Source organism: Salmo salar, chromosome 03 (genome assembly GCF_965601325.2).
Source record: "Salmo salar chromosome 03, fSalSal1, whole genome shotgun sequence".
In the NCBI taxonomy this organism is placed as follows: domain Eukaryota; kingdom Metazoa; phylum Chordata; class Actinopteri; order Salmoniformes; family Salmonidae; genus Salmo; species Salmo salar.
In genome coordinates, this window is record NC_138293.1 from 81,858,108 (window position 1) to 81,883,381 (window position 25,274).

General features: G+C 46.6%; 1 protein-coding gene across 1 annotated transcript; it reads right to left on the reverse strand.

The window, feature by feature from the left end:
• Window positions 1-1,949: 1,949 nt before the first annotated feature.
• Window positions 1,950-9,767, reverse strand: LOC106601790 (aminoacyl tRNA synthase complex-interacting multifunctional protein 2). Its single transcript, XM_045715544.2, has 4 exons — window positions 9,497-9,767; window positions 8,465-8,683; window positions 7,773-8,007; window positions 1,950-2,793 (listed from the first exon to the last, which is right to left on the reverse strand). Exons 1-4 carry the CDS (start codon window positions 9,623-9,625, stop codon window positions 2,405-2,407), a joined length of 972 nt encoding a protein of 323 aa, XP_045571500.1. The 5' UTR covers window positions 9,626-9,767; the 3' UTR covers window positions 1,950-2,404.
• Between the last annotated feature and the right edge of the window lie 15,507 nt (window positions 9,768-25,274).

Genomic DNA, 25,274 nt, shown 5'->3' on the forward strand with positions numbered 1-25,274 from the left:
AGTGGTGGAAAAAGTACCCAATTGTCATACTCAAGTAAAAGTAAAGATACCTTAATAGAAAATGACTCAAGTAAAAGTTACCCAGTAAAATACAACTTGAGTAAAAGTTTTAAAGTGTTTGGTTTTAAATATAGTTCAGTATCAAAAGTAAATGTAATTGCAAAAATATACTTAAGTATCAAAAGTACTGATACAAAAGTATTTGCTTAATAAGGAATTTGAAATGAGTTATAACTTTACTTTTGATAATTAAGTACATTTAACCAATTAGATTTACATTGATACTTAAGTATATTCAAAACTAAATATTCAAAAACCATTTTGAAACTTTTACTTAAGTAATATTTTTGTGGGTGACTCACTTTAACTTGAGTCATTTTCTATTAAGGTATCTTTACTTTTACTCAAATATGACAATAGGGTACTTTTTCCACCACTGGGTTTAATATAGAACACCGTAATATAGAAAACAACATTAAGAGTCTAGGAAGAATATACAAATACCATTATGTAATGACATAATAACAAAAGTGTTTCAGCCAGACAGTACATTCTGTTCCTCTTAGTGTGTCACCAGCTGTGAAACCCCAGACAACCTACTGCAGTAGTTAGGTTGGTAAAGCAAGCACTAACTTACAATAGATCAAATGTGGCATTAAGTTCATATTCATCTCAGTCTAAAATAGATTGTGTAGCTCAATTAAGTTACTTTATGATGCAGACAAGCACAAAAAAAAAACTAATATAAGGGATATTGACTTGCATTGGATTTGTGCCACATATGCTAAAAAGTTGTCATTTGGAGACAGTGACCAGGTAAACCACAGCATAGATTGATGTCTGACCTTGTCCATAGACTGCTGGTATGGTAAGGAAACCAGGGGCACAACTTTCACTGGGGACGGGGACATGCCCCCCACACATTCTGAAATAGCATTTTTGCCCCCCCCAGTTTTATAATTGGAAAGTGATACAAAACGAGGCCTGGAGGAAACCAAGAGGTCATTTTGTAATGTGGGTGAACTATCCCTTCAAGGTCATTCTGTGTGTAACACCTAACACATACACTGAGTGTACAAAACATTAGGAACACCTTCCTAATATTGACTTAACCCCTCTTCTGCTCTCAGAACAGCCTCATTTCATCAGGGCATGGACTCTACAAGGTGTCGAAAGCGTTCCACAGGGATGCTGAACCCAGTTGGCTGGATGTCCTTCGGGTGGTGGACCATTCTTGATACACACAGGAAACTGTTGAGCATGAAAAACTCAGCAGCGTTGCAGTTCTTGACACAAACCGGTGCGCCTGGCACTACTACCATATCCTGCTCATAGGCACTTAAATGTTTTGTCTTGCCCATTCACCCTCTGAATGGCACATATACACAATCCATGTCTCAATTGTCTCAAGGCTTAAAAATCCTTCTTTAACCCGTCTCCTCCCCTTCATCTACACTGATTGAAGTGGATTTAACAGGTGACATTTCACCTGGATTCACCTGGTCAGTCTGTCATGGAAAGAGCAGGTGTTTCTAATGTTTTGTACAGTTACACTCATTGATGTCACAAAGTAACAGTCTCATTCTTTCTCAGGTTATATAAGTGAAGGTTCAAGCGATGAATGAAAGCTGAAACTAACCATACATACTGACAAAAGAAATGGGGGAAACCACAGTTCAAAGTTTGATCCAAAGTGGACATTTTAGTGATTTAAGAACAAAAACGCTACAAAGTTTTACTTTTCATACTGTAGATATCACACCAGTAGGTCCTGTTGCGTCACATTTTTCAACCGCTTCTTTAGTTGAACAGCAAGTCACACCCCATTACCACACACATACATACACACACATACATACACACACACACACACCCCCCATCTGGTTAGATCATCTTGTTAGGCACGAGGGAGGGAGAACTGTGTTTACAGCCCTTTTAGAATTCAATTCATGCCCATGGCAGCGTCCAAATCAACTTAAAATGCTCCCTTCAAGAAATCAACAATCCACAATGACTAAAAACAGGTGAAAGTAATGTGTCAGAAACAATGCTATTTCCGGCACCACCATACCGCCTTCACTCTCTATATCTGTTCAGTCATTGCAAAGCTTAGATACACAAGTGAGTAAGGGAGCATTTCTAGAGTATTGGGATGTGACATTCAATTATTCCCTTTTCGTTCTGAGCACAGTGCAGAGATACAGTTAAATCCCATAGGCTGGGCCCTGGTGGCGCTCCAGGTAGAAGTGACCCTTACACAGATCTAGGGTCAGACTACTACTTCACCCCCAAACCTCTATTCCCAACAAGGGGACTGGGGCAATATCTGACTCTTGATCAATGGCTAGTGGGTATCTTCTACCTACTCCCTGAAAGCACCCTGAGATCTGCGAGGCAGCTGTAGTCACTGCAGTAGAGGGTGGGCGGGGCCAAAGTGGCCCAGGTTCTCACACGCTTTAAGCCAGCGCTGGACGTTGGCCGGAGAAGAGGCGGCGGGGCCTGTCTGGAGGACGCAGCAGTAACAGGCGATGTCAGCCAGCGAGAGCTCGGGACCGGCCAGCCAGGGGTCGCGACCCAAAGCGCCGTTGAGGGCGCGGAGGACTGCCGACCGCTCCTTAGTGCTGCCCTCGGCCAGCTGGAAGAAGGCTGTGTCTACCCAACTGTCCACCAGTGTAGCCAGGGCGGGGTCGCTGGGGTAAGGGGCAACGAGGCGGAACAAGAAGCGCGCCACGTTTGCCTCGCCCTCGATGGGGCACATGTTCTGAATGCTGAACTTCATCTGCAGTTTGGAGACTAGAGATACAGAGAGCGAGAGGGGAGACAGAGAGAGAGAGAGCGAGAGGGGAGACAGAGAGAGAGAGAGAGAGGGGAGACAGAGAGAGAGAGTGAGAGGGGAGACAGAGACAGAGAGAGAGAGTGAGAGGGGAGACAGAGACAGAGAGAGAGAGCGAGAGGGGAGACAGAGACAGAGAGCGAGAGGGGAGACAGAGAGAGAGCGAGAGGGGAGACAGAGAGAGAGAGCGAGAGGGGAGACAGAGAGAGAGAGCGAGAGGGGAGACAGAGAGAGAGAGAGAGAGAGCGAGAGGGGAGACAGAGAGAGAGAGAGAGAGAGCGAGAGGGGAGACAGAGAGAGAGAGAGAGAGCGCGAGAGGGGAGACAGAGAGAGAGAGAGAGAGAGCGAGAGGGGAGACAGAGAGAGAGAGAGAGAGCGAGAGGGGAGACAGAGAGAGAGAGAGCGAGAGGGGAGACAGAGAGAGAGAGAGCGAGAGGGGAGACAGAGAGAGAGAGCGAGAGGGGAGACAGAGAGAGAGAGAGAGAGAGCGAGAGGGGAGACAGAGAGAGAGAGAGAGAGAGCGAGAGGGGAGACAGAGAGAGAGAGAGAGCGAGAGGGGAGACAGAGAGAGAGAGCGAGAGGGGAGACAGAGAGAGAGAGAGAGGGGAGACAGAGAGAGAGGGGGGAGACAGAGAGAGAGAGAGAGAGAGCGAGAGGGGAGACAGAGAGAGAGAGAGAAAGAGAGCGAGAGGGGAGACAGAGAGAGAGAGAGAGAGCGAGAGGGGAGACAGAGAGAGAGAGAGCGAGAGGGGAGACAGAGAGAGAGAGAGCGAGAGGGGAGACAGAGAGAGAGAGAGAGAGAGGGGAGACAGAGAGAGAGAGAGAGAGAGAGAGAGAGAGCGAGAGGGGAGACAGAGAGAGAGAGAGAGAGCGAGAGGGGAGACAGAGAGAGAGAGAGAGCGAGAGGGGAGACAGAGAGAGAGAGAGAGCGAGAGGGGAGACAGAGAGAGGAGAGAGAGCGCGAGGGGAGACAGAGAGAGAGAGCGCGAGGGGAGACAGAGAGAGAGAGAGAGAGAGCGAGGGGAGACAGAGAGAGAGAGAGCGAGAGGGGAGACAGAGAGAGAGAGAGAGAGAGCGAGAGGGGAGACAGAGAGAGAGAGAGAGCGAGAGGGGAGACAGAGAGAGAGAGAGAGCGAGAGGGGAGACAGAGAGAGAGCGAGAGGGGAGACAGAGAGAGAGAGCGGAGACAGAGAGAGAGAGAGCGAGAGGGGAGACAGAGAGAGCGAGAGGGGAGACAGAGAGAGAGAGAGAGAGAGAGCGAGAGGGGAGACAGAGAGAGAGAGAGAGAGCGAGAGGGGAGACAGAGAGAGAGAGAGAGAGCGAGAGGGGAGACAGAGAGAGAGAGAGAGAGCGAGAGGGGAGACAGAGAGAGAGCGAGAGGGGAGACAGAGAGAGAGAGCGGAGACAGAGAGAGAGAGAGCGAGAGGGGAGACAGAGAGAGAGCGAGAGGGGAGACAGAGAGAGAGCGAGAGGGGAGACAGAGAGAGAGGGGGAGACAGAGAGAGAGGGGGAGACAGAGAGAGAGAGCGAGAGGGGAGACAGAGAGGGAGAGCGAGAGGGGAGACAGAGAGAGAGAGCGAGAGGGGAGACAGAGAGAGAGAGCGAGAGGGGAGACAGAGAGAGAGAGAGAGAGCGAGAGGGGAGACAGAGAGAGAGAGAGAGAGCGAGAGGGGAGACAGAGAGAGAGAGAGAGAGCGAGAGGGGAGAGAGAGAGAGAGAGAGAGAGCGAGAGGGGAGACAGACAGAGAGAGCGAGAGGGGAGACAGAGAGAGAGAGAGCGAGAGGGGAGACAGAGAGAGAGAGCGAGAGGGGAGACAGAGAGAGAGAGCGAGAGGGGAGACAGAGAGCGAGAGGGGAGACAGAGAGAGAGAGCGAGAGGGGAGACAGAGAGAGAGAGCGAGAGGGGAGACAGAGAGAGAGAGCGAGAGGGGAGACAGAGAGAGAGAGCGAGAGGGGAGACAGAGAGAGAGAGCGAGAGGGGAGACAGAGAGAGAGAGCGAGAGGGGAGACAGAGAGAGAGAGCGAGAGGGGAGACAGAGAGAGAGCGCGAGAGGGGAGACAGAGAGAGAGAGAGCGAGAGGGGAGACAGAGAGAGAGAGCGAGAGGGGAGACAGAGAGAGAGAGAGCGAGAGGGGAGACAGAGAGAGAGAGAGCGAGAGGGGAGACAGAGAGAGAGAGCGAGAGGGGAGACAGAGAGAGAGCGCGAGAGGGGAGACAGAGAGAGAGCGCGAGAGGGGAGACAGAGAGAGAGAGCGCGAGGGGAGACAGAGAGAGAGAGCGCGAGGGGAGACAGAGAGAGAGAGAGAGAGAGGGGAGACAGAGAGAGAGAGAGAGAGAGAGAGAGAGAGCGAGAGGGGAGACAGAGAGAGAGAGAGAGAGCGAGAGGGGAGACAGAGAGAGAGAGAGAGCGAGAGGGGAGACAGAGAGAGAGAGAGAGCGAGAGGGGAGACAGAGAGAGAGAGAGAGAGCGCGAGGGGAGACAGAGAGAGAGAGCGCGAGGGGAGACAGAGAGAGAGAGAGAGAGAGCGAGGGGAGACAGAGAGAGAGAGAGCGAGAGGGGAGACAGAGAGAGAGAGAGAGAGAGCGAGAGGGGAGACAGAGAGAGAGAGAGAGCGAGAGGGGAGACAGAGAGAGAGAGAGAGCGAGAGGGGAGACAGAGAGAGAGCGAGAGGGGAGACAGAGAGAGAGAGCGGAGACAGAGAGAGAGAGAGCGAGAGGGGAGACAGAGAGAGCGAGAGGGGAGACAGAGAGAGAGAGAGAGAGAGAGCGAGAGGGGAGACAGAGAGAGAGAGAGAGAGCGAGAGGGGAGACAGAGAGAGAGAGAGAGAGCGAGAGGGGAGACAGAGAGAGAGAGAGAGAGCGAGAGGGGAGACAGAGAGAGAGCGAGAGGGGAGACAGAGAGAGAGAGCGGAGACAGAGAGAGAGAGAGCGAGAGGGGAGACAGAGAGAGAGCGAGAGGGGAGACAGAGAGAGAGCGAGAGGGGAGACAGAGAGAGAGGGGGAGACAGAGAGAGAGGGGGAGACAGAGAGAGAGAGCGAGAGGGGAGACAGAGAGGGAGAGCGAGAGGGGAGACAGAGAGAGAGAGCGAGAGGGGAGACAGAGAGAGAGAGCGAGAGGGGAGACAGAGAGAGAGAGAGAGAGCGAGAGGGGAGACAGAGAGAGAGAGAGAGAGCGAGAGGGGAGACAGAGAGAGAGAGAGAGAGCGAGAGGGGAGAGAGAGAGAGAGAGAGAGAGCGAGAGGGGAGACAGACAGAGAGAGCGAGAGGGGAGACAGAGAGAGAGAGAGCGAGAGGGGAGACAGAGAGAGAGAGCGAGAGGGGAGACAGAGAGAGAGAGCGAGAGGGGAGACAGAGAGCGAGAGGGGAGACAGAGAGAGAGAGCGAGAGGGGAGACAGAGAGAGAGAGCGAGAGGGGAGACAGAGAGAGAGAGCGAGAGGGGAGACAGAGAGAGAGAGCGAGAGGGGAGACAGAGAGAGAGAGCGAGAGGGGAGACAGAGAGAGAGAGCGAGAGGGGAGACAGAGAGAGAGAGCGAGAGGGGAGACAGAGAGAGAGCGCGAGAGGGGAGACAGAGAGAGAGAGAGCGAGAGGGGAGACAGAGAGAGAGAGCGAGAGGGGAGACAGAGAGAGAGAGAGCGAGAGGGGAGACAGAGAGAGAGAGAGCGAGAGGGGAGACAGAGAGAGAGAGCGAGAGGGGAGACAGAGAGAGAGCGCGAGAGGGGAGACAGAGAGAGAGCGCGAGAGGGGAGACAGAGAGAGAGAGCGCGAGGGGAGACAGAGAGAGAGAGCGCGAGGGGAGACAGAGAGAGAGAGCGCGAGAGGGGAGACAGAGAGAGAGAGCGCGAGAGGGGAGACAGAGAGAGAGAGAGCGCGAGAGGGGAGACAGAGAGAGAGAGAGCGCGAGAGGGGAGACAGAGAGAGAGAGAGCGCGAGAGGGGAGACAGAGAGAGAGAGAGCGCGAGAGGGGAGACAGAGAGAGAGAGAGCGAGAGGGGAGACAGAGAGAGAGAGAGCGAGAGGGGAGACAGAGAGAGAGAGAGCGAGGGGAGACAGAGAGAGAGAGAGAGCGAGGGGAGACAGAGAGAGAGCGCGAGGGGAGACAGAGAGAGAGAGCGCGAGAGGGGAGACAGAGAGAGAGAGCGCGAGAGGGGAGACAGAGAGAGAGAGCGCGAGAGGGGAGACAGAGAGAGAGAGCGCGAGAGGGGAGACAGAGAGAGAGAGCGCGAGAGGGGAGACAGAGAGAGAGAGCGCGAGAGGGGAGACAGAGAGAGAGAGCGAGCGAGAGGGGAGACAGAGAGAGAGAGAGCGAGCGAGAGGGGAGACAGAGAGAGAGAGAGCGAGCGAGCGGGGAGACAGAGAGAGAGAGAGCGAGCGAGAGGGGAGACAGAGAGAGAGAGAGCGAGCGAGAGGGGAGACAGAGAGAGAGCGAGCGAGAGGGGAGACAGAGAGAGAGAGAGCGAGCGAGAGGGGAGACAGAGAGAGAGAGAGCGAGCGAGAGGGGAGACAGAGAGAGAGAGAGCGAGCGAGAGGGGAGACAGAGAGAGAGGGCGAGAGGGGAGACGGAAGAGAGAGGGCAAGGGACGAGAAGAGAAAGGTACATTTACTCCAGAGATAATCTAAATAGGTGTTAAAAATGTTGAAAGCCGCTAACAATGAAAGGACACATTGTCTATACATATGAATAGTAAATGGTGAGCGATACTAGTACGTCTGAAATCACATCTCCCTAATCTAGCTCAGTCACGTCAGTTCAAAGCTAGGTGACATTCCTAGCCATACCCTGTCTCTCACTCCACTAGTCTTTCTACCCCCCCCAACATTCCCCTGTTTTTCTACCCAGTCTCTCCACCCCCTTCATTTAACCCAATCTGCCCACCCCATATTTCTCCACCTACCGTCCCCACTCTAAACCTTCTACTCTTTTAGTACCCCCATCCTCACCATCTTTCCATATAAGGGTGAAGCCTAGCTGGAAACGCTGGCGGACGTAGCTGTCTGCGTGGCGCGGCCCCAGGCAGGAGAGGAGCTGCGCGGGCACACCGGACACTGACGAGTGGACATGCACGCTGGAGAGCACCCGGTAGCGCTGGCACAGCATTTCGTGGAGCACCAGCAGGGTGAGGGGCGGTCGTGCCGGATTGGCGTTGATCACAATGTCCCGGAGGGCACCCAGGTCCTAATGGGTACAGAACAAATTATGATGATAATTTCCACCAAACTTGAGTCGTGGCACAGCCGAAATAGACAAATTAAGCGGAGTATTGACGAAACTCAACTTAATGAATTGCTATTCCTATAAGATTTCTAACAGACAAGAGCTCTACTCCTATACATTTACATTTTAGTCATTTATCAGACACTCTTATCCAGAGCAACTTACAGTAGTGAATGCATAAATTTCATACATTTTTTTCTGTACCAGTCCCCCGTGGGAATCGAACCCACAACCCTGGCGTTGCAAACACCATGCTCTACCAACTGAGCCACACGGGATCCCTATAAGATCTCTAACAGGCATGAGCTCTATTCCTATAAGACCTCTAACAGACAAGAGCTCTATTCCTATAAGATATCTAACTGACAAGAGCTCTATTCCTATCAGAGCTCTAATTGACAAGAGCTCTATTCCTCACCTTGCCCAGTAGGGAGTCCAGGTCTGCAGTGCCTCTAAAGGCTGTGGCTGTGGGGCTCTGGGAGAGAGAGGTCACAGTCTGGTCCAGATCAGCGTCGGGTGTGGTCACAGTCTTGGCCAGGCCATCCACGGCTGCCTTTAGTTCATAGAGCCTGCGCATGATCTTATCCTGACGTACCTCCAGGTCTCTGAACGCAGGGTCCACCTCTGTCCCTCCATTCTACGGGGGGTGGAGAGCTATGGTTAACACATATATAGTACATTACGACAAACGCACACATCAGCAGTCACACTTGATTTTATGCTGAAGCAGCTCCAAAGCCTGTTCTGCAGGGTCCACCTGTCTGTTATTCAAGACAAAAAGAGAACGTAAACACACCCTGCCACAAACAAACACACCCATGCTGCCCTCAGGGCCCTGTGAAAGAAACGTGTTAACACAATACACACACATTACATGATCATTCATGTTAGGCCCAATGTTCCCTCCAAGCTGCAGGCAGGCACGCAGCTGCCCCGGGACTGCAGCTAGATTGATCTTCTTTTGCTGCTGTCTCGCGAACGTTAGCTAGCTAGCTAGCTACAGTAGTAAATTACTGGCCATCAGTTACACCCACCCATATAATCCAGACTCAGTCTAGGACACAAAATGTCTGACCTGGGCCAATCATATGCTGGCTGCTAAAATCTATTTAACTCTGTAGAGGAAAATATCATTTCGGAGTAGTGTACTGGTAACGTCCTGTCACAAATTCTGGGGGGCACAACCAAAACATCTAGCTACAGGAGTAACTCAACTAACGTTAGTCAGCCATACATCATTGCATCAGCCGAATAGGAGATCGGTAGGGTTGAAGCTAGGCTAACGTTAGCTAATTATCTGGCAAAATATCTAACTGTTGTTGTTGTGGGGCTATGTAACGTTAGCTCATTTTTGACGACAAAATGTCACATTTATTAGCTGGCTAGTTAATTCATGACATTAGTGAATAGCTAGTCCATTTATGGTCGGAATTCAAATAACGTTAGTTACCTGAAGCGCATGTTCGGAGCAGCCACTTGCACTTCTCTGCGCGTGGATATTCGGCAACTTGTACATGCAGGTTGGCAAATCAATCTTTATGTCATCCCCAAAGACGGGCTTTACCTGGTACATGGCCATATTTTTGGGTGGTTAGTGCCCTCCAAAAGAAACAATATTCCAGCAATAGCTGACTTCTGGGGACCTTACTTGTCAGACCGCTGTAGCTACGTACAGCCTGCGACCAAAAGGAAGGATGCCCGACTCGGTGTCTTACGTCACATCCGGTGAAAGTGATTTGCTCATGGAAGAGTTACGTTAGCTGCTACCGACATCTTTGATTTGACCAGGCACGATTTTGTGTGTATAAAGAACATTTCTCTCCATGCAGCTAAGACTAGTCCTTATCTAATATACTGTAGCTTCTGCAGTTATTGCTTAATATCAGCAGCAGTGGCGACGCGTCATCCAGGGCAGGTGGGAAGACAACCAGTTTAGCTAAAATAAAATATTTTTTTAAGAATATATATATATATTCTTCCTGTTTTGCATGTTATTTTGGCATTAATACGTGTCACATATCAGTAAAAAATATATAGATAATTGAGTTAATAAATCCGCATACAAACATGGTCTCTTTTTTGTTTCCTTGTGTAAAGTAGCTCCAAAATGCAGGTGTTTCAGCCTAGCTCAGCACTTTCTGTTGTGGTGGGGCAGTCAGCGGAAAATACTGAGCGTAGGGGTTGGTAATGTTCTCTTGTTGCGCCGTGATTGGCTCAGTGTTCTATCACTCATGGGGACACTACGTCACCGCAAAGTCTACGGGTAGAGCTCGAAAATTCAAGCACCTTGGGTGCTGCCATAGACTTACATTAGAAGTGCCCAAAATCTTAGCTAGCAAGCCAGACAAGCAGTCATCATCATGCATCAAATTGGCAATCTACTGGCAAATCCTTTTCATATGAAGAGAAATTATAGATAAAACGTATTGGTGCTCATCGGCCATTCGACATAAACATTACACAACAAGTTGGAAATCGCAAATTCAACAATGAATGCTAAGGAGCCACTGCAGCCCCGGATCAATGGCACCGGAGGAGATGGCTGCCGTTTTACGGGCTCCTAACAAATTGTGCTATTGTGTGTGTTTTTTCACGTTATTTGTAACTTATTTTGTACATAATGTTTCTGCCACTGTCTATTATGACCGAGAAGAGCTTCTGGATATCAGGACAGTGATTACTCACCTCGTACTGGACAAAGATTTTTTCTTTAACGAGTTGGACGTAAAGGATTTACTTCAGACTCCCGACAAGGACCAAATCCCCGTCATTCTCATGAAGAAGAGACGGAGATATCGGGGACGTAGGTCGGGATGCCTTGTAAGGATCCGCCTCTACCATCAGTCCTTTTAGCCAACGTGCAATCATTTCATAATAAAATGGATGATATCCGATCAAGACTATCTTACCCCCGGGACATTAAAAACTGTAATATCTTATGTTTCACCATGTCATAGCTGAACAACTACATGGATAACATACAGCTGGCTGGGTTTTCGGTGCATTAGCAAGATAGAACAGCTGCCTCCGGTAAGACAAGGGGTGATGGTCTGTGTCAATTTGTAAATAACAACTGGTGTACGAAATCTAATATTAAGGAAGTCTCAAGGTTTTGCTCGCCTGAGGTAGAGTATCTCATGATAAGCAGTAGACCACACTATTTACCAAGAGTTTTCATCTGTATTTTTCGGAGCTGTCTATTTACCAGCACAAACCGATGCTGGCGTTAAGACCACACTCAACGAGCTGTATAAGGCCATAAGCAAATAAGAAAAAGCTCATCCAGAGGCGGTGCTCCTAGTGGCTCAGGGACTTTAATGCAGGGAAACTTAAATCCGTTTTACCTCATTTCTACCAGCATGTTACATGTGCAACCAGAGGAAAAAAACTCTAGACCACCTTTACTCTACATACAGAAACGTGTACAAAGCTCTCTTTCGTCCTCCATTTGGCAAATCTGACCATAACTCTATCCACCTGATTCCTGCTCACAAGCAAAAACTAAAGCAGGTAGTACCAGTGACTCGCTCAATCGGAAATGTTCAGATGACGCATGTGCTAAGCTATCGAACTGTTTTGCTAGCACAGACTGGAATATGTTCCGGGATTCTTCCGATGGCATTGAGGAGTACACCACATCAGTCACTGGCTTCATCAATTTATATTTTATTTTTTTATTCAACCTTTATTTAACTAGGCAAGTCAGTTAAGAACAAATTCTTATTTACAATGACGGCCTACCGAGGAACAGTGGGTTGACTGCCTTATTCAGGGGCAGAACTACAGATTTTTACCTTGTCAGCTCGGGGATTCAATCAGCTTGGGTACTGGCCCAACACTCTAACCACTAGGCTACCTGCCGCCCCCTGCCGCCCCATCAATAAGTGCATCGATGACATCGTCCCCACAGTGACCGCACATACATACCCCAAACAGAAGCCATGGATTACAGGCAACATCCACACTGAGCTAAAGGGTAGAGCTGCCGCTTTCAAGGGGCAGGACTCTAACCCGGACGCTTATAAGAAATCCCACTATGACCTCAGATGAACCATCAAACAGGCACGCGTCAATACAGGATAAAAATTGGATCATACTACACTGACTCCGACGCTCATCGGATGTGGCAGGGCTTGCAAACTATTATGGACTACAAACGGAAGCACAGACGCGAGCTGCCCAGTGACACGAGCCTACCAGACAAGCTAAATTACTTCTATGCTCGCTTCAAGGCAAGCAACACTGAAGCATGCATGAGAGCATCAGCTGTTCCGGACGACTGTGTGATTACCAGGATGTGTACTCCGAGCATGCGCTGACCAACTGGCAAGTGTCTTCACTGACATTTTCAACCTGTCCCTAACCGAGTCTGTAATATCAACATGTTTCAAGCAAACCACCATAGTCCCTGTGCCCAAGAACATCAGGGTAACCTGCCTAAATGACTATCGACCCGTAGCAATCACATCTGTAGCCATTAAGTACTTTGAGAGGCTGGTCATGGCTCACATCAACACCATTATCCCAGAAACCCACTCCTATTTTCATACCGCGCCAACAGATCCACAGATGATGTAATCTCTATTGCACTCCGCACTGCCCTTTCCCACCTGATCCTGATCCTCAACACGGGAGCCCCTCAGGGGTGCGTGCTATGTCTCCTCCTGTACTCCCTGTTCACCCATGACTGCATGGCAAAGCATGACTCCTACAACATCATTAAGTTTGCCAACAACACAACAGTGGTAGGCCTGATCACAGACAACGATGAGACAGCCAATAGGGAGGAGGTCAGAGACCTGGCATTGTGGTGCCAGGTAAACAACCTCTCACTCAACGTGATCAAGACAAAGGAGATGATTGTGGACTACAGGAAAAGGAGGACCGAGCACGCCCCCATTCTCATCGACGGGATGTAGTGGAGCAGGTTGAGAGCTTCAAGTTCTTTGGTGTCCACATAACCAACAAACTATCATGGACCAAACACACCAAGACAGTCGTGAAGAGGGCACGATAACGCCTATTCCCCCTCAGGAGTCTGAAAAAATGTGGTCCTCAGATCCTCAAAAAGTTCTACAGCTGCACCATCGAGAGCATCCTGACTGGTTGCATCACCGCCTGGTATGGCAACTGCTCGGCCTCTGACCGCAAGGCACTACAGAGGGTAGTGCATACGGCCCAGTACATCACTGGGGCCAAGCTTCCTGACATCCAGGGCCTCTACACCAGGCGGTGTCAGAGGAAGGCCCTAACTCCAGCCACCGTAGTCATAGAACGTTCTTTCTGCTACCGCACGGCAAGCTGTTCCGGATCGCCAAGTCTAGGTCCAAAGGCTTCATAGCAGCTTCTATCCCCAAGCCATAAGACTCCTGAACATCTAATGAAATGGCTATCCGGACTATTTGCATTGCATGTTTTTTAAAAAGGCAGTAAATGAGGCTGAATTAACTGTTTCACTGCCAGACAAGGCTCCGCTGATGTTCTGGTGGTAAGGATTCACTCCATGGTGATGAAAACACAGCTCTGCTGTTGGAACAGCTTTATGTAGGCCCTAACAGTTTGTGTGCACCGTTTGTCACCGTTATAGTGCAATGAATGTATTGTTTAGTGTTGTGTCTTTACTGGCATGCATAAAAAAAATGTTTAGTTGGGCCCAGCAAGATTTACATGCTAAAATCACCACTGATCCTCAGGAGGAATCCTGAAATACTGTTCTACTGCACTCCATCATGCCTCCACTAGAGGGCCTCCTACCACCAGGAAGACATTTGGAGAAGCAGGGAAAGGGAAAGGCGTCAGCATACCACATAGAGATGGATGGAGGACTGATCTTTATGTCTGTGCTATTATAGCGTCTGTGACAGCATGGGCAGTTTGATTGAGGCTACAACCCATAGGAAGCCCCACCCAGTTGACTACTTTGACTACTTTAAAATGGCGGAAGCATGGTGGAAGCACTCAATGGCAATGTCCATGCTAAAACGGTTTAAATCCATGATGAGTCCTCAATCTCTATGACACAGCAGCACATCTCTGATAGACTCCTAGACCTCTCATCATAAGAGCCCACTAGCCTAGTCCCCCTGACTATGTGACCGGACCAGGAAACACTCTAGGCCCCAGCTGAATATATATTTCTGGACATGTGGAGTTCAGCAGAGCCTGGAATCATCCATCCCATTGGTTATTTCATTTGGCATAATTTGTATCTCGCAGTAGGCTAAACACAGAGGTAGAAAAATAAGAGGTGTGTGTGTGAGTGTGTGTGAGTGTGTGTGTGCGTGCGTGCGGGTGCATGTGTGTGTATTTGAGACCAAAGGACAGTATCACCTGTCTTCAATGACAAGGTAGTCTGCGTTTATTATTGCTGAGATCACAGGGCCAAATCCTATGTTGCAGTAACGTTAACCTTATAGGTGCAGACAGGACAGGTGTACAGTGTGAGTTTCTAAGCATGTGTATGTGGTGTGTACACACAAAAGGATGAATGTGTGTCTGTCTTTCTTCCTTTTCCAGTTAGTCTTCCTGTATACTGTATTTGCTCAGTCCAGCTGTCTACCATAGTAATAATAAGATAGGCATTTAGCAGTTGTTTTATCCAATGTGACTTACAGAACTGTTGACATTCAGAGTCATACAGCATTACATTTACATTTACATTTACGTCATTTAGCAGACGCACTTATCCAGAGCGACTTACAAATTGGTGCATTCACCTTATGATATCCAGTGGAACAACCACTTTACAATAGTACATCTATATCTTTTTTATTGGGGGGGGGGGGGGGGTTAGAAGGATCACACGGACGCACACACACACACACACACACACACATACACACACACACACACACACACAGGGACTTGTATGAGTTTATGTGTATGTGCACGTTCACAGTAAAGGTTGAATGTGTGACTGTCTCTTTCACTGTTTCTAGTCTGTGTGTGTGTATATACAGTATGTCACATTTATTCAGTACATGTGGCCCATGCGGGACTCAAACCCTGGTTTTGCCAGCCCCATACTCTACCCACTGAGCCATTGGAACTACATGTTTAGGGCTATGGGATGGTTTCTAATGGCAGAACCCAATAGAAAAAAACAGAGTGGTTATATTTGAATAGCTATGCAATGTCACTGTACCAGAGTCTGGTCTTGTGGTAGTGCTGCTGCCGGACCACACATACCCGCTGGCAACGGGGTTACGAATCCTACCTCTGTCTCCCTCCGTTGAATTAGCTTTCTCTTACTCCCACAAAGCATTCCAGGATGTATGCAACAAGCATGCCCCTTTCAAACAATGCATAGTTAAGGGCAGAGACAACCCTTGGTTCTCAGGTGAACTAGCTGAAATCATAAGGAAACGGAATGCTGTGTGGGCTAAAGCAAGGTCTGATTCGACTGATGATTGGAATGCTTTTGTCCTACCTGTTTTGAATGGAGGTGATCCCATTCTATAGAATAACTATTGGCCCATATCTAAATTTTCTGTTATGGCAAAAGTAACCGAGTTCCTAGTCAATAAGCAGCTTAAAGACTACCTCCAGGAAAACAATATTTTGAATGGTTTGCAATCAGGTTTCAGGTCAAGCCACAGCACTGTTACAGCAACATGTATGGTTTTGGATGATATTCACTGTGCTCTGAAAAAGAAGTTGCATTGTGCCATGTTAATAGATTTGTCAAAGGCATTTGACAGTGTGGACCCTACCGTATTGGTGCAGAGACTGAAGTGTATTGGGATTACCGGTCATGCTCTACAGTGGTTTGTGAACTACACGTCAAATAGAACCCAGTTTAATAAGGCAGATGGTTGTAAGTCTGACATCATAGAACTGCACTCAGGTGTTCCTCAAGGATCAATTGTATGACCCCTGTTGTTCATTATCTAGATCAACAACATTGGGAGACATATTGAGACAGTTGATGTAAAATTGTAGTGCGGATGACAGTGTTCTCTATTCAAGTGGCAGCAGTTTGACTTTGGCTTTTGAAAAAGCTCAAACAGCTTTTAATATCATTCAACAGAATCTGTAGGATTTGAAGCTTGTTCTGAATTCCTCTAAAACAAAATACATGGTCTTTTCCAATACTAAACACTCTGAAAACCATGCCATTACTACCTTGGAAGGAAATTCAATAGAGCAATTCAAGACGTACAAATATCTGGGAGTTTGGGTGGGTGAGAAGCTGAGCTTCACTAATCATGTTGAGAACCTGGTAAAGAAGGTCAAGTTGAGAATAGGTTTTTATTACCGGCATTAGGCTTGTTTTTCTTTGGAGGCCAGAAAAGAGCTGGTACGGTGTACATTCCTGTCTGTCTTGGACTACAGTGATGTCATTTATATGCAGACTTCAAACACTACCCTGAAGGCACTTGATTCAGTGTATCATGCAGCTCTTAGGTTAATTACCAACCAAAAGCGTCTGACACGCCACTGTGATCTCTATAGTGCTGTTGGCTGGTCTTCGTTGACTCTATGTAGGCTCAAACATTGGTATACTATGATCTATAAGGCCATTTTGGGAAAACTGTCTCTTTCTCTCTGTTCTTCTTTGATAAGGTCAGAAAATAAATACCAATTATGGTCTCACTCCTAGTTACTTCTAACAGTTTCTAAAACCAGAATGACTCATTGCAAAAAGTGTTTTAGCTACTCAGCTCCGTGGTCTTGGAATCCTCTCCAGACCAGCTTGAAATCCCAGGAGCTTGTTTCCTTGGAGGAGTTTAAAAGTTTATTTGCCTCACGTTACTGAGGAATGTGATTGTCATTCGGACTTGATGTGGTGATACATATGATAGATTTTTTAAATCTATGACGCTTGAATGATTCTGTAATTGAAAAAAAAAAGATGGTGTGTCTGTCAGTTGTTACATATTTGTCTAAAACATTGTTCCCCCTGCTGCTGTCTTGGTTGGACCAGGTCTCTCTTGAAAAATAGATTTTTATCTCAATCAGACTAACCTGGATAAATGAAGGTTAAATAAAAATCTGTCTCCCTTTCTACTGTCTCTGTCCTTTGAACAAATAAAGTACTTAAAAAGACATATTAACAAAAAACAAGGTACTGTCCCGATTATTTAATGAATTAACTGTATGTACTGTAAGTTGCTTAAATAAAATATTTCAATAACAGGAGATAACATAATTAAATAATTTGGAAACCCAATCGTTCCCCCAGTCCAGGAATGACCTGAAAGCAAGCAGCAGAGACAAGAGAGCTGGCACAGCATTAGATCCAACAGCATCTCCTCTAACATGTTACACCTGTTTGGTTCACCTTCCACCTTCCTCCCCTCACTCACCTGTCAAGGGACCTCTCTGTCTTAGTGGACTGAGTCCTGTTACACCATACATCATGATATCATCAACCCACATACCATACCATACGATATGCATGGAAATTCATTTTGTGAAGCCAGCATACAAATACACAAAACGATACAATACACAATACACTATAATACATTCAAACTGGAAAACACTGGAAAGATAATAATTAATGTACAACATAATTATTCCATCTCTGCAGTCTACTGTCCGACCATGTATTGTGCCTACATCTGTCATCTGTCCCACTGTTCAGCATCCTACATCTGTCCTATGTCCCACTGTTCAGCATCCTACATCTGTTCTATTGTCACATCCTGACCAGTAAAGGGGTCATTTGTAATTGTAGTATGGTCAGGGCGTGGCAGGGGGTTTTTGTTTTGTGTGTTTTGGGGTTTTTTGGTTCTAGGGGATTTTGGTTCTAGTTTTCTATTTCTATGTTTCTTTTTCTACGTGTGGCCAGGTATGGCTTCCAATCAGAGACAGGTGTCTCTGATTGGAAGCCATACTTAGGCAGCCTGTTTTTCCTGTGTTTTTGTGGGTGGTTGTTTTCTGTATAGCCTGTGTGCCTTATGGAACTGTTTTGTCATCTGTTTATTTTGTTTTGAGTGTTCTTTCAAATAAAGAAGAAAGATGAGCACTATACCCGCTGCATTTTGGTCACCGTTCATCGATGCATCTGACACCTATGTCCCACTGTTCAGCATCCTACATCTGTCCTATGTCCCACTGTTCAGCATCCGACATCTGCCCTATGTCCCACTGTTCAGAATTATACATCTGTCCTATGTCCCAGTGTTCAGCATCCTACATCTGTCCTACATCTGTCCTATGTCCCACTGTTCAGCATCCTACATCTGTTCTATGTCCCACTGTTCAGCATCCTACATCTGTCCTATGTCCCACTGTTCAGCATCCTACATCTGTCCTATGTCCCACTGTTCAGCATCCTACATCTGCCCTATGTCCCACTGTTCAACAGCCTGATGGCCATCGGAATGAAACTTGCCTTGCTCCTATTCTTGCTGAACAGTGACAGGGCAAAATCTCAAAACATTGGGCAAGATTGTGTGTAGGATCCTCTACGATGTGTTTGGCCATGTCCCTTGTGGACCCCAGGAAGAGTAGCTGCTACTTTTTCAACAGCTAATGGGGATCCTAATAAAATACCCCCCAAAAAGACCTTACCCATCTATTATAGAGGCCCTGAAGCCCCCTGCACTGCAGCCCACAGAGCTTGGACCCCATTTTTACAGTCCTCCTGAGGATGCCCTTGTTGGCTGCTGACAGCCCAGTGTACCAGCCCAGGAAACAGACAGCCAGCACACTCTTTATATGACAGCTGTAGTAGTTGGAGAGTATCTGGGTGTTGACATTCACTTGTCTCAGTCTGTGCAGGAAGTGCAGCCATTGTTGGGGCCACAGTGGGGCCACAGTGTCTCCTGACCCCTCTTGTCTCAGCCTCCAGTAATTATGCTGCAGTAGTTTATGTGTCGGGGGGCTAGGGTCAGTCTGTCACATCTGGAGTATTTCTCTTGTCTTTTCCGGTGTCCTGTGTGAATTTAAATATGCTCTCTCTAATTCTCTCTTTCTCTCTTTCTTTCTCTCTCTCGGAGGACCTGAGCCCTAGGACCATGCCTCAGGACTACCTGGCTTGATGACTCCTTGCTGTCCCCAGTTCACCTGGCCGAGCTGCTGCTCCAGTTCCAACTGTTCTGCCTGCAGCTATGGAACCCTGACCTGTTCACCGGACGTGCTACCTGTCCCAGACCTGCTGTCCCAGACCTGCTGGAACCCTGACCTGTTCACCGGACGTGCTACCTGTCCCAGACCTGCAGTTTTCAACTCTCTAGAGACAGCAGGAGCGGTAGAGATACTCTCGAAGATCGGCTATGAAAAAGCCAACTGACACTTACTCTTGTGTTACTGACTTGTTGCACCCTCGACAACTACTATGATGATTATTATTTGACCATGCTGGTCATTTATGAACATTTGAACATCTTGGCCATGTGCTGTTATAATCTCCACCCGGCACAGCCAGAAGAGGACTGGCCACCCCTCATAGCCTGGTTCCTCTCTAGGTTTCTTCCTAGGTTTTGGCCTTTCTAGGGAGTTTTTCCTAGCCACCGTGCTTCTACACCTGCATTGCTTGCTGTTTGGGGTTTTAGGCTGGGTTTCTGTACAGCACTTTGAGATATCAGCTGATGTAAGAAGGGCTATATAAATAAATTTGATTTGATTTGTTGAACATTTTTATAGATTTTTATTGAGTGTTGGCATTAACACTTCTTCCTCAAAGCAAAGAACAAGAGAGAGATTTAATTAAAATGAACAATTGAGTTTGGTGTTCCCACAGCTTGTTAGGCTTGAATAATTGACATGGCTGCTGAGTTCCTGGAGGAGAGAGAGAGAGAAATGGAGAGAGAGAGACTGAGACCAGGGAGCACATGTGCTTAGGTAATGGTGGGATCTAGTTATACTGGGGCTAGAACCTGAGACTAGCAGCGTGAAACCTGACAGGGCGCTGTAAATCATGTAGGAACAAGGGCGGAGAGGGAAACAGAGCCCAGGAGGCGGCCAGTAGAACTAGAGGCTAATGTGTCAGTTAGCTATCTGCTAGAAGGCCAGTAGAACTAGAGGCTAATGTGTCAGTTAGCTATCTGCTAGAAGGCCAGTAGAACTACAGGCTAATGTATCAGTTAGCTATCTGCTTCAAGGCCAGTAGAACTACAGGCTAGTGTGTCAGTTAGCTATCTACTAAAAGGCCAGTAGAACTAGAGGCTAATGTGTCAATTAGCTATCTGCTAGAAGGCCAGTAAAACTACAGGCTAGTGTGTCAGTTAGCTATCTGCTTGAAGGCCAGTAGAACTAGAGGCTAATGTGTCAGTTAGCTATCTACTAAAAGGCCAGTAGAACTAGAGGCTAGTGTGTCAGTTAGCTATCTGCTTGAAGGCCAGTAGAACTAGAGGCTAATGTGTCAGTTAGCTATCTACTAAAAGACCAGTAGAACTAGAGGCTAATGTGTCAATTAGCTATCTGCTAGAAGGCCAGTAAAACTACAGGCTAGTGTGTCAGTTAGCTATCTGCTTGACTAAGGGGATAGGGGGGACTAAATGATGAAACACACTGTGCCAACAAACAATTAAATGCTGTGGGTGTTCGTCCTATTGCCTCTGACCAGAACATCGGCCATCATTTTCTGTTCATTCATTGACGATTCTACGTGTTGAGTAGCACCCTGCATGTGGACACTTTACAAAGAGTCATCCTGCCACCTGTAATCGGACCCTAAAACTTAACTGTTACACTCAAATTGTTACCTATACACACATAATGATTAGGTGCACGTTAGGACACGTCTGCCAACACCTCTTGTAGTTAAACCCAGACAGCACGGGCCTCCTAAAATGGCCTACATTAACTAACGACTAACCAGTCCAATAGTGGACTGTCTCTCAGTATCTGATGCTGCTCCCTCATTTGGAAAAGTCCAAAAAGTGCCTGTCTTCCTCTGCCCAGCAATACCATTAACTCATTGTCAGGGTGGACCTTTACAGCACCTTTCAGATTGAGGCGTAGTCTCGTCTACAGTACAACCATGCATTATCACTAATGCAATTTGGCTTTAGTCTACTTACTGTAGTCTAGCCTCCTATTATAACCAATCACCTGTTCTCACTATTCTTGATGACTGATCAAGTTTTCTTGCACTGGCCAGTGGAGGCTGGTGGAGGGATAAATTGGGAGGATGTGCTCCCTAATTTTCCCCTCCCCCAGCCTCCACTGGAGTAGGAATGATACAACACTTTTGAATTTTATTTATTAAAGGTGCAACATGCAGAAATCGCTCCGCCATTTCCTGGTTGCTAATATTCTAATAGTTTGCATAATTCCATTTCATGTGACAAAACAAGCAGTCATTGTGTAGAGAATCATTGTACCATGTATACCGCTGTGAAATATATTTTCCATAAGCAAAAATATTGTATTTTGAGCTGTTTGAAGCTGGTGTACAAAACCGAAAGTAAAAGATGAAACATGAAACATCAGAACGGAAAGCATAGAAATAGCGCAGATAAAACAGATCTACCGCTTCTTAGACTTGCTTTCAACGGGAGTGGTGAGATCGCCCAAAAAGTTACATATTGCAGCTTTAAACTTTTATTTAACCAAGAAGACCCATTGAGGTCAGAGGGCAGCAGGTAGCCTAGCTGTTATAGCGTTGGGCCAGTAATCGAAAGGTTGCTAATTCGAATCCCCAAGCTGACAAGGTGAAAAATCTGTTGATCTGCCCTTGAGGAAAGCACTTAATCCTAAATGCTCCAGGATCGCTGATCCCTGGCCGTGAACCCACTCAGGGAGAGTTGGATATGCAAAAAAACACTTTTTATGTCACGTCTCACACTCGTACAGGTTACCTGCTAGTACATGCAGTGAAGCAGGACAAATATAAGCACTACCCTATTTGACCATTGAGGTCACAAGTGAGACCTGGCCAAAATGGATAGCTCAATGGATGATCCATGACGAGGGTGCTATTTAGGGTGCTATTTCTCACTGTCTGTCGAACATCTTAACCTCTATGGGCTCGGTGGCACGTCACCGTGCCACTCCATTCAACAGCCAGTGGAAGAGCGTGGCGCGAAATACAAAACCTCAAAAATGCAATAATTTCAATTTTTCAAACATACGACTATTTTACACCATTTTAAAGACAAGACTCTCATTAATCTAACCACATTGTCCGATTTCAAAACGGCTTTACAGCGAAAGCAAAACATTAGATTATGTTAGGAGAGTACATCGCCACAAATAATCACACAGCCATTTTCAAAGCAAGCATATATGTCACATAAACCCAAAACACAGCTAAATGAAGCACTAACCTTTGATGATCTTCATCAGATGACACTCGTAGGACATTATGTTATACAATACATGCATGTTTTGTTCAATCAAGTTCATATTTATATCAAAAAACAGCTTTTTACATTAGCATGTGATGTTCAGAACATGCATTCCCACCCAAAACTTCCAGTGAATTTATTAAATTACTCACCATAAACGTTGACAAAATACATAGCAATTATTTTAAGAATTATAGATACAGAACTCCTTTATGCAATCACTATGTCAGATTTTAAAATAGCTTTTCGGCAATATTCTGAGTACATAGCTCAGCCATCACGGCTAGGTATTTTGACACCCGCCAACTTCGCGGCTCACTAAACTCAGAATTACTATTACAAAAATTGTATTACCTTTGCTGATCTTCATCAGAATGCACTCCCAGGATTGCTACTTCCACAAGAAATGTTGTTTTTGTTCCAAATAATCCATAGTTATGTCCAAATACCTCTGTTTTGTTCATGCGTTCAGGTCACTATCCAAAGGGTAACGCGCGAGCGCATTTCAAGACAAAAAAATTGTAAATGTTCCTTTACCGTACTTAGAAGCATGTCAAACGCTGTTTAAAATCAATTTTTATGGTATTTTTCTCGTAAATTAGCGATAATATTCCAACCGGACAATAGTGTATTCATTCAAAGAGAAAAAGAAAAAACAGCATGGTCGCGGGACCGCGCATCTCCAATCTCTTTATCACTAGGCAGACCACTGACAAACTGTGCTAGTATACTCTGCCCAGAGACAGGAGACGCCTCAATACGCTTTCTGAAGGCTTTAGAGAGCCAATGGAAGCCTTAGAAAGTGCAACGTAACCCCACGGATACTGTAGTTTTGAAAGGGACTAGAAAGAAGAACTACAATTTCTCAGACAGGCCACTTCCTGCTTGGAATTTTCTCGGGTTTTTACCTGCCATATGAGTTCTGTTATACTCACAGACACCATTCAAACAGTTTTAGATACTTCAGAGTGTTTTCTATCCAAATCTACTAATAATATGCATATTCTCGTTTCTGGGAAGGAGTAGTAACCAGTTTAAATTGGGTACATTTTTATCCAGCCGTGAAAATACTGCCCCCTAGCCCAGACAGGTTAACAAAGCAGGACTAAAGCATTGTGATAAAAAAAGAGGGAGTGCTGTCGTCCGTTGCGTTATACATGGGATCCTACACGGAGCTCACTGAGCCCATTGAGTCATTCTAACACGCTGGCTGAAACTTTTATGGCGTTCATCCCTGTATAGACAAGTATCAGGTGACTTCGACAAACTAGATTGGTTCCCAATAGAGACAAAGAGGAATAGCATGAGACAAGAGAGAACAAATAAAATCTATGTTTTTCTAAATGTTGCGCAGCACTGACTGAGTAAACAGTGACTAGGGAACTTGCACATTGCAGGGGGACTTGAACGTCCACCTCCATGGGTATCTGTGAGTATTGCTTGTTTCATTCCCACCAGCCACCGCATCAATTTGTTATCAGCGGTGGAGGATGGGGTGTGCATTAAAGTTTCAGATAGACTTAATCAGTAAGGTGAGGTATGACCTTTTTGGTGACAATGAGGCGAAGGCATAAATTATTGAACCATTGCCTGTGAGACAAGCAAGGACTGTATAGGTTGTGTCAGAGTCGGACCAAGTCTCTTCAGACCTACGTCCAGGCCTAATGCATTGTGTCAAGTCCAGGGCCTGTGTGTGCTCGGTAGACCAACTTATCCCATCTCGTAAATGTATTTTGGTCAACATTAGCCTACACTTACAAGCATCATTGGAGAAGCCAGTCAAATCTCCCTGAAGAGCAGGCTTGAGTTTCAACCTACTAACCCTAGACAGGGAATCAGGCACATGGATCGTAGGGGTCAGGACCGATAAAATGCTGTTTGGTTGTGTTGGGTTTTCAGATTCAGAACTTTCAGGTAGAAATTATATAATTTGATATTGTGCCTCATAACCCTACAATAATATAGATCGCATCACAATATCAAATGATCAATTTTCTTTAAATTTCCCCTTTAACTTGAAGCACATAGAAATGTGTAACTTCAAGTCAGTAACTTGAACCAATTAAACATTTCAGCTGTATAAGCTGCATGTGCAGCAGACACAATTCAAACTTGGCTGTTTTCAAAAGTTTCAGTCTGTGTTTTTATGGGGGAATTGAAAGCATCCTTCAGCCTATAAAAACACATACAACTCAAGACTTCATTCCCCTTTATAAACCAAATTTTGGGGATTTTCACAGAAATCCCCTCATTGCTGCTATGTGATCCAAGGGCCTTCAAAAGCGGGGCTGCCACCAGTTGCCCATCCCTGGCCTAGATTTAGCCAAAATTACGTTATCTAAGAAACAAACAATAATCTATTTGCTGTTTTAATACTGTACAACTGAACACATGTAGGATATATGTAGATTACCCTTTTCTTTAATTTGTCTCCGCAAAATATTGTAGGAAAAGCCCAGCGTAAACTGAATACACTAAAGTCCAAATAACATTTAATGTCATGCTATTTAATCTAAAGTCAAACAAACATCGTTCAGTGAGCCACATCCATCCACCTTTGTATCAGCAAAGGATTGTGTTTGCTGACTGACATTTCCCCCACATTTGCACTGTCTGTGTCTACTGGCCATTATCTCACCATCACAGTTGCCTCTCTCTCTCCCTCCCGCTGCCCTTGAGCCATGATAATCGGCAGAGGATGGGGTGCACATTAAAGTTTCAGACAGACTTAATCAGTAAGGTGAGCCTGACACTCTTTTCTTGGTATGAAATTTTGGTGACAATGAAGCGAAGGCATCAATTATTGAACTGTTGCCTGTGAGGCAAGCAAGGACTGTATAGGCTGAGTCGGAGACGGACCAGGCCTCTTCAGTCCTAGGTCCAGGCCTAATGCATGGTGTCAAGTCCCCGGGACTATATGTGTCCTCCCAGTAGACCCACTTATCTCATCTCCTAAATGTCTTTTGGTCAACAACATTAGCCTAC